This window comes from Vigna angularis, chromosome 7 (assembly GCF_016808095.1).
Source record: "Vigna angularis cultivar LongXiaoDou No.4 chromosome 7, ASM1680809v1, whole genome shotgun sequence".
Lineage (NCBI taxonomy): Eukaryota > Viridiplantae > Streptophyta > Magnoliopsida > Fabales > Fabaceae > Vigna > Vigna angularis.
In genome coordinates this window covers 14,203,355-14,213,814 of record NC_068976.1, presented here as the reverse complement: position 1 = coordinate 14,213,814, position 10,460 = coordinate 14,203,355, and the positions used below count along the sequence as shown (strand labels likewise).

At 28.8% G+C, this 10,460-nt stretch overlaps 1 protein-coding gene across 2 annotated transcripts; it reads right to left on the bottom strand.

Annotated features, from left to right (window-relative positions):
* Positions 1–2,863: 2,863 nt before the first annotated feature.
* LOC108337145 (homeotic protein knotted-1) lies at positions 2,864–8,707 on the bottom strand. 2 transcript variants are annotated; one of them, XM_052881026.1, is made up of 5 exons: positions 7,720–8,707; positions 7,452–7,574; positions 7,060–7,192; positions 4,279–4,535; positions 2,864–3,406 (listed from the first exon to the last, which is right to left on the bottom strand). In XM_052881026.1, the coding sequence occupies exons 1-5, from the start codon at positions 8,191–8,193 to the stop codon at positions 3,203–3,205; spliced, it is 1,191 nt and encodes a 396-aa protein (XP_052736986.1). In that variant the 5' UTR covers positions 8,194–8,707; the 3' UTR covers positions 2,864–3,202. The 2 variants fall into 2 exon arrangements, with proteins under 2 accessions (XP_052736986.1, XP_017429095.1); XM_017573606.2 differs by having other exon boundaries at positions 4,279–4,532; positions 7,720–8,692.
* Between the last annotated feature and the right edge of the window lie 1,753 nt (positions 8,708–10,460).

Genomic DNA, 10,460 nt, shown 5'->3' with positions numbered 1-10,460 from the left:
TGTAATGAAAGACAAAAACTTCAAAAAACAAAATGTAAGAAACAAGTTGTTGGAAATTTCAAATCAACTGAAGAGAAGGTATATTTAGAGTATATAAGTGAATGCAAATATTATTTTATAAATTGGTTTTATGATGTTGAGTTAGACTTAAAATTCAATTCTTAACATAATATCAGAGTCATGAGTTAAAGCTTATAATAACAAGATTTCTTATCGTTATCAGAATATTTGTTATTTGTTAGATAAACTATTTCACTCGTTATTTTATTTTCTATATATAAAGAGTTAAAAAAAATATTACATCGTATTTTCTTTCTCTACATATTTTTTATCGTTTATAATGCATTGATAAATATATCTTTAAACAAGTTTAGTAAAAATTAATACTTAATTTAATTTAAAATATAATGACTCATAATATATTATTAGTATTTAGAGTAATTCCTTTCATAATATTACATAAATGTTTGTTGGAACTTTCATAAGGTTTTACTTCCTATCTTGTTTCAAACATATTCTTCTTTGAATTAAAACTAATGCTACTGAAGTAACCATCATAATGCTTAAGCGATAGCACTAAAAAAAAAATATCACTTACCTTTTAAACATATCAAATAACAATTTATAACGATTCGATCATTCATTAAAAATTGTAGAAAACCAACAAAAAAAAATAACATCAACCAAAATAATTACCCACGTTAACATATTTATAATATCAAAACACAATTAATATAAATCCAAATTCGACAACTTTAAACCCCTACATCAATTCCCACATATTCAAATTTGCCTTAACTCCACCTATCTCCAATTCAAGGGAATGTTAGACTCAATTCTAAATAGCATTATGTTAATTTCAGACATCTAATTGGAAAACAAATGTACTTTAGTTAATTTTCATTACCCAATAGTTGTTTGCTTTCGAAACAGCAATGACTCTAATTATAAGTAATACCAACTGAAAAAAAATGTGATGATAAAAAACTATCAATAAGAGCATTTAACTAAAGTCATAAGACCCTATAATATTCCAAGATAAAGTAACAAGAACAGAAGAAAAAGTAAGAAATGATCATAGGAAAGGAAAAAAATTACTTTAATTTCAATTTTAATGGAATAGGGCATGTTCAAGAATAGATTTAGAAAGCTAGAGAGATTACAAAGAGAATATATAGAAAATGCATTTAAAAAAATATTTAAAAAAAAAATTGAATTATTAGATAGTTAAAATTTTAATTTTTATAAATTTAATCTAAAATTTTAACATTTATCTTTTTTAAAACCGCTTATAATAAATGAAAAACATGTTCTTATTACAATATTCAAACTATTTGAACATCTATTTTAGTTTTAATTGATATTAATCTTATATTTTAAAAAAAATAACAAAAACTGCTTTTGTAGTGTTTTGTGAACAGCAATTGTAATTTTCAACAACAATCCACGTACACATTACACTTTACTAATGACAAAGGAAATTGCATGTCCTTATATTTTGATTAGTTTTCAGTAATGAAAATTATTTAAACCAGAATTTGTTAATTGTTTTATGAGAAAAGTAATAATGTAATATTTGTCACAATAATCTTATTGAAGACCTATCGAATTGACATCACAAATTCAATACTGATTTGAGATACTGCGACGACTTCAACAACCATCACAAAAATTTCCTATAGTGAAAATTTTATCATGACGAAAGGTATAATGATTTTTCGATGCTTATGACGAATAAAAATTTCCTAATAAAGAGGACGAAAACATAAGAAGCGCCACAAAAGATGAATATTGCAACCTAAAATTGACCCATCACAAGTTTCACGGTCAACAATAATTGCATCATTCAATTAGCTGAGTTTCGCATTATCCGAAGCAAACTCATGCAAACTTAATAAAGTTTTTTTTACCATAATCCCTCCCTAAGAATAAAAGGGAAAATAGCTCTATAATGACTTATACAACACCATCGACTTCTTTTCCAATTTAGATGAAAAATACGTCTAAAATTTATATTCTACTGGTTAAAACCTTAATATATTAAGACAATAACCATAATATATGTCTAATAGTTTTACATTATTTAAAAATCAAAATAAAAAAGTTAAATATATTTTTTTAATATAGAATAATTTTTAAAGATAAAATGGTAAAGATATTTCAAATCTAAAAGTAAATAATATCCTATTGTCCTTGATATACATTGAATTAAAAATATGTAACTTTTTTATTTTAACTTAGAACATTGATTTTCCAAAAAATCTAGATTCATGTTGAATATAATGAAAAACTATTTATAAATTAATCTTTTTGTATTGAACATACAAATTGAATACTTTATTTATAATAAAAAAATATAAGTAACTCAAAATATAAATAAATAATAATAATAAATTAAATAAAAATAAAAATAAAGATCAAATATATAAAATATTTAATATCTGTCTTATTTTTAATTTATACTCTTATAAATATTATATATAAATTTATCTGTTGCTGATAAAAAAAAGTGTAAGAAAGCTACCAAGAACCACAACCTAACATTGCAACTTTAAAAGTAAACCATCACAAGTTTCATGATATGTTTTTGTCAGGTACACTAAAATTAAAAGCTTTATAGCTAGTACTTTATTACAAATTTTCTACATGTGTGTATAAAGTTTTTTATGATACGTATTATGACCTTTAAAAAATTGTATTAATTTATGAACAAATTAATTTAATTTACACCAAAACTTCTTTTTATATTTCTTTCCAAATAAATACTTGTTGAGAAAATTTATTCCAAGCAAATTTCCTTTTCTGTGTGCACTGATCACACCACAAAACCACACACAGTCAATTAGGTTAACAATAAAAGAAATTAAAATGGAAACGTAACACATCTCATGAATGATCTCTGCCAATATTAATTATACTGAAAATATATAATAAGCAAATGTCTCACTGTTTAATAGAACGTAGAACATCACTATGGCAAACTACTGAAAGTACTCACACTGCACAATCACAAGCAGAAACCATTAATGTTCATGGTATGCTTGACACTGAAACTAGTAGCTACAGTGCTGACTGCTACCCAGTTTGGTCACAGTCTCTTTGTTAATGAGAAACTCATACCTTGCATTTAAATAATAATAATAATAATAATAATACTTAAAATATAAAATAATATATAAATATATAGCATGGCCATGTGATGTCATGGCCCTAGACGGTAGTGACCATCTGCCATGTAATGACCATCCATGTAGAGAGTTGCACTTTGGGGATGCAGACCATCCATCACCATAAATTGCATGTCTTCAGATGGTTTCCAGTGCCTCTTTCTTTGGTTTATGAACCAGTTATTTATTTGCTTTTGGTCCAAACCAGTTGATTCAGCCAATGCCACCTTCTCTGATTCCTGTAGTAATTCATTTTTTCCAACAAAAAAACATCATTGTACAAAATCAATGTACAGTAAAACATATATTCTGATGCCATCACACAAACAAATCATGTTATATATTACCTATTATTCGTTGTAAAATTCATTCAAAACTGTAAAGAAGTAATTACAGGATATAGATTTATGATTATCTTTGTCAATATCTATGTAATAAGTTATCAGATTTTGTTAACTTTATTTTATACATTGAAATATGCAAATGATTTTGAGTACATTAATGAAGCATTTTTTTAAATTTGGTAAAATTTCACCCTGTTTTAATTGTTTAAAAAAAATATCATGCCAACATTTCTTATACATTAATGTGTATTTTATAATGAATTTGTATTGTAGATGTTAAAAGAGAACTTTATATAATTTTTTGAAAAACCTAAAAGTAACGAGCAATTTATTATATTTTAGTAAATACTCAGTAAATACTCGGTTCAATATAATACAGTATTTTGTTTTTATAGAAAAAGAAAAAGAAAACCTATACATTTTTTTAACACATTTAATTATGTTTGAAATCAATTAATAGTTAATAGTTAGTACAAGTGAGCATTTGTTTCATCAATTGTCAAATTTGTTTCTTAAGAAGAAAAATAACATTAATATGTTTAACGTTTATAATGATTAACGTTAACTTTTTTTAACAATCATTAGTGACAATTATTAAATATCAAACACACGTGTTTAGTTACTTCATGAAAGTTAAAAAAAAGTTAAGGAAATTGAACTTTTTATACTAAAAATATATTAATACTTATGTTTAAGCACTATTTACCCTAATAATTTTGTTCTTTTAAGCATTTTTGAGAAAAAGAAAGTGAGATGTAATAACATACCGAAGGATATGGCCATTTGTAATGTAATTCCCACCAGTTAAGTAGCTTTTGCCTTGCATCTTTGGGGAGTTTCCCTTTCTTTTTCTTCTTGGAAAGTTCTTGCTTAAGGCTACTCAAGTAACCACTGTACTTCCTCAGTAAGTGGTTTTTAAGCTCACGATCTTCTGCTCGAGGATCAATCTCCGGAAGTTCTGTTTCTCCTCCACTGTTCTCTTGATCCTCATCTGATGAACCAACCCCTTCACATTTATCTTCTGCTTAACAATTTTAATACCAGCAAAAATCTTAGTCCTCATAATCTTGGAATATTCATGTATGCTTCAATAATGCTATAAATTATTGCTGATGAAAAAAAAATATGAGAAAATGCATAGAAAATAAGTGTTTCCTTGGAACTAGTAATTCAGTTCAGAGGGCTTCATCGCATCATAATCATAAAACCCTTTTGAACAAATTTAACGAGGAATTCAACCAGTTAAATAGGGTCTAAAACAGAAATTAATAGTTTTGGAAGGCTAGTTCTTTTTGCGTGGGAAGACAGAGGGAGAGAGGGAGCCATTTTACTGTCTAAAAAATTGTCAAAAAACTGACATTTCTGTGGTATTTTGGTTGTTTTTATATGTATAAATACTACATATAATCATGCTGATTTGTCCATTTCATTTTCCTGTCTCATATATATAACTCTAAGTTCATGGTTTTCTAACATTTTCTTATTAATCATTCAAATTATATCAAGTAAATATTGGACTGTAAATCCAATCCATTTCTTTAAATCCTTATGCAGACTCACATACTGTATAATGAACTGTTTTATTGTACTCATTTTTTGTACTTCTGATGGTGCCTCTTGTATTTTTACATCCTTCTCTTTGCTGACTTTTTTTAAAAAATAAATAAATAAATCTTAAATAGAAAAATATATTTACTATCTTGAAAATATAATAAAAATATGAGTACTTCTGCATTCAGTTTGAAGATATACAAGAATACAGTGTGCATAGACAGACTTAAAAACTATTTTTTAATGAATGACCTTGTCCTATCATTTCTCTTTGATTTGGTAGGTGACAGTAACCTGAACTGAAAGACTAATGAAAAATGAAAATTTTTTTCGTGTTTATGTATAAATTACCTCCAATCATAAAAGCAGTTCATTGAATACAACACACAGGTGCATATGAGAAATACCTTAAAGTTGCTATTTTAATTTAGGCACACATAATGGTAAATCATACTTTGTTTATTTAAAGAGATCATAAAGGTAAATTAAATAGAAGCAAGAAACATCTGGTTTTCTGCATTTGAGATTCATTCTAAGGTTGTTCATGGACTGGGTACCCTTATTCCCACTGTCAATAATATATAACTTTTGTCTTCTAAAAGAAAAATCACATGGTTGGCTGCAGAAACCCTCACCATATTGTACATATATCAGATGTTAGGTCACCACCATGAAATTAACATGCAGCTTGTGATTCACATCAGAAAGAAATGATTTGATGATGAAATTTCAAGCAAAATAAGAACTAAACATCACCACAGGGTGTCTTTCTTTATCAGTGTCGAATATTTTACGTATCACAAAATATGAAAAAATATATTATGCAGAAGCATAAATATATAGGGTACTATCAGCAACAAAAACAAAAAAAAAAAACATTTTCCGTAGCTATATGTATTTAAGTAACAATCAAGGAACTTCCAGAAACTTCGACGTTTCGTATTATTATTGTACATTATATGGAGGCACAGACATATATAGTTATATATAATTTTTAAACATCTGAAAAATGTATATTTCATTCGTACTGTGATGTGGGAGATTGGAATGTATCAGCATCCAATGTTGTCTTTCTGAGTTATTAATTGGACTCAAACACAAAAGGAGAAAAAAGAAGAATAAAAGACGAGATTAAAACGGAATTTTCTGTAACAAGACCGAAATCTGAGCACAACAATGATGAGAGTGTGTGTGTGTTGACAGTGTGAGAATGTCATCCTACAAAAACCCCACGAATCCACGAAATGCATACACCAAAATAGGTTTTAGAAGACATAACAGACCATAAAAAATGAATTAACTAGGAAACCCTAGAAGAATCAAATTGTCAGAACTCAGAAACTTGGAAATAGGAGCGAGAAGACGCGAACGTGTGAATTTGGGTCTCAAATGAAAAGAAGAAATAGAAAATTAACACTAATAAACAAAACTATAAAGTTCATCTGGAGTCGTGAAGAATGGACAACTCTGTAACAGAATATATAAAATATATAATATAAAATAAAACTTGTCAAATCTCTGAAAAGAAACCAAACAAAAAGATGTTGCTTATTTCTCTTTTATTATAATATTTGCATTCATTAATATTATATATAATATAGGGTACTGATTAGGTTAGGGTTCTGTGCTTGATGAAATATCATCTCCACTGTCTGGGACCCTTTTCTCCTACGATGTGTAAGTAGGTAAAATTTTTTGGTCAAACTTTCCTGGCTCACTACAGAACACACTCGAGTTTACGACTTCCAAGAACTGCAGAACCTGGTCCAAAATTTTGAGCCCCAGCACATAATACTCATATATAGTTGAATGTTTGCGTAATCCATAATTAGATAATTAATTAATTTTATGAATAATTAACATTTATGGTTTGTGAGGAGAAGAAAGGGATGATGGAGAAGAATAAAATAAATAAATAAATAAAATAAAAGAGAGAGAGAATTAGGGGAATAGGATCCTCCCTCTTCTTGTGCTCCATAAAGAGAATGAAAAAGTACCAGAGAAGATCCTGACGGGTCCATTGCATAGCATATTTAGCTGAGTTTCTATCCTTCGCATGAAATCCATGGCCTCTTGAATAGGCCTTGTTAATTCCTCTCTATACTTCACAAGCATGTCATAGTATGCTTCCTGCAGTTATAGTTATAAATCATCACCAACAACCATTCCAATTAAGTATAAGGGTAAACCCCAAAAATAGTAACGGAATAAAATAACTTAAAACCACACATTCAAGGCATTAAAAAATAGTATACAGTGATCACAATCATATCCCACCATAATTATGTTCGCATCAGTCAAAATTAATCAATAATTTTTTACAATATCAAGAAATCCTGATAAAGAAAAAAAAATGATACTGTAGCAGCAATTAAAAACCTTTACACACCATGAATTGATCGAGTTCAGGGTCTTTCGAAGTATCCCTGGAACCACCTGAGGATCTTTGCCGTGCCTCAAACTCTTGCTTTGCCGCAACCATACGCGCCACCACTTCAGGTGGAGCTCCTATCTGAAAATAGGGAGAAAGATAGAGAGATAGAGGGTGAAAGATAAGAGTTATATACACATGATTATTTATGTGAAATGGGGGCATACTGATTACTGTAATTAATGTGGTAAATTAATGAATAATAATTGATTAATGAATAGGTGACCTTTTGGCAATCCATATAAGCTTCCAAAAGATTGGAGTACTGAGGGTGAGCAATGATTTTAGCTTTTATGGCTTCAACTTCGGTGGTGGAGCTTGTAGGACTCCCTCCTTGTTGATGGGGATGGTGATGCATAGTGGTGGTGGTGTTACTGTGAAGGGTACCTCTCATTAAAGGGTAGTGAAAAATAGGAGCGTGAAGCTGAGAAGTGCTGGCTTCGGTTTTCACAGAAGGGTGTGGTGCCACTTGATCAGACTGAAAGCAATGATCTGATCCACCCGATTGAAGATGGAAGGTGTTGATTGGAAACTGATGATGCTGGTGGTGATGGCTATGATGCTGATGCTGATGCTGATGATGGCTATGGCTATGGCTATGGCTTCCACCAGTGGGGGGAGAGTACAAGAAATTAGGCCGTGGACTTGGACTTGGAGCAGTGTTTTCACTCAAGTGATTGTTATTAGTGTATCCCTCCATTAATCTCTGAAATCAGGGAAACAGAAACACCTCCCACTCAGCTAATTAACCAAGCTGAACAAGAGCTTCAACAGGAAGTGGTGCTCAATTTTGGGTGTGAGGAACAAGAAAACCCTAAGGGCTGCACAACCCTAAAATAGCAAAGGGATTGGTAATGAATGGTTGTAAGGTCTGAGGGCCACACATAGCTATCATCAGCACTTGTGTGATGTTTTTTTTTTTTTTTTTTGTTGGGGTCCAAGGAGGTAGGAAAAAGTTTAAGGTGGTGAAGTGAAGAAACTGTGACAAAGATGGTTGCACTTGCAAATTTGGGGTATGGACAGCGAGGAGAGGATAGAAACCAGCGAAACTCTCACATGATGTTTTGTACGGAGGGTGAGTGAGAGGAGAAGAGAAGAAAGGGAAAAAATAAAAAGAGAGAAAGAAAGAGTGGTAGAAACCGGTAATGGCTCCGTGTTGGGGGTTGTTGACAAGACTTTCTTTGGTTATGAGGAGAAAAAAGAAATATTTAAAAAATGGAAAAGGGATTGTAGCTTAGGAGATAAGCCTAAGGTGCATAGTTGAGTTTTTGTTTGGTTTTTTTGGAGGGTTTTGGTTAAATGATTAGTGTGTGTTTGTTTACTTTGCTTTAGTAGTCCTCTCTGTACTCTGTCCCTTCATTTGTTTTCCTTTTTGTGTTACTCACAACTACCATTTATTGCAGACTTCAAACCAAACAGCTGTGTTTCTATATGCATGTGTTATCATTCTCATTAAACAAAATTATACTTCCACTTGAGTGGAATCGAGCCGTTACATTCTCTTCTTTTATTCTTATATAAATTTCTAGGTTTTTGTTTGGTCGGTCAATCCTTAGTATAGCTAGTAACAGGTAAAAAAAAAGTACACAGCTGGTTTAAGTTAGGAGACTGAAGGAGAGATTTTTGTTCTCTAATTATTTATTTTACCCCATTGTTGTTCATCGCACTACAATTGCTGTTAGTTTAAATAGTTTTTAAATATTGAAATTTAAAACAATTTTTCTACACATATTGAAGGTTTAAGTTTGTATCTTAACATTACCATTGAGTTGGTGATTTGGGTGCAACTATATTGGATCATTTAAGTTTCAATTTGAACAAAAATGTAGTTAAAAAAATATAATTAAAGATAAAGATGTCATAAAATGGATTTAAATTCTTCACAGGTTTAAGTCTGGTTGATTGAAAGAAAAAAAAAATCTACATAGTGAAGGCAAGACATATGACTATTATTAATCCATCAAGATTGGGTCGACATGTATTTAAGTTTGTATCTTAACATTAGATTTTGGATATATTACACTTAAGTTTTGATTGGGGTATAACTAGGTTACATAATTTTAATAGTCAAATTCCAACATAAATCTAGTAGAAAAAAATAGAAATATTATTAAAGATAAAAATGAGTTTAAACACGTTAATCAACCAAATTTACTACAAGTTTGAGTTAAATTGGGTTGAAAAAGTTTTAATTTTTTTTTTATAAAATTGGATTCAACTTACTTAATCATATGTTCAAATCGAGTTAAGATAACTTGACCTATAATCCGTAACAACAATGTTTTATTATTTTTTTGCAAGTTTTTTATTTAAATTATTTATTATTTTTAATTATGTAAATTGACAATATGAATTTTTTTAAAGAATAGAGTGTTGTTCAAAAATATTTTTATAGTTTAAATATTTTATTTACATTTTTGTCAAATTATATAAATAAACACTTTAATTTTTAATTATTATAGTTATAATAATGTTTAATAAAATATGTAAATATTTTTATTGCACAATTATAATATACTTTTATTATATTATAATAAATATATAAAATAAATTATTAAATCAATCTATATAACACATCAACTTATAATGAATTGAGCTGAATAATTTTTTATTCACAGTTAAGTTAACTTATTTTTAGTTCATACCTTATAAATCAACTTTGGTAAACTATGTTGTCCCATTTTTGTCAACCTTACTAAAAATGTTAGAGAAACTTTTCAATAAAAGTTAATCATCGACAAATATTCATTACTTAAGTAATTATTACTAATGAATAACACCCTCTCTCTCTATATATATATATTATGAATAATTACTAGTGTAACGTAAAAAGTTCATATTAGTTGTATCTATATGCAAAAGAAAAATTATAGAACTTTCATTAAAATGTTATTATTATTATTATAAAAAGAATATAAAAACCTAATCCACCATCTTTTTGAATCTAAAATCCAACTTGAACAAGTT

Coding starts and splice junctions, on each gene's coding strand:
- LOC108337145 (XM_052881026.1), bottom strand. CDS start 8,193: ATGGAGGGATACACTAATAACAATCACTTGAGTGAAAACACTGCTCCA. Junction 7,575..7,719: donor CTTATATGGATTGCCAAAAG/GTCACCTATTCA, acceptor CCCTATTTTCAG/ATAGGAGCTCCACCTGAAGT. Junction 3,407..4,278: donor ACAAATGGCCATATCCTTCG/GTATGTTATTAC, acceptor GAATTACTACAG/GAATCAGAGAAGGTGGCATT.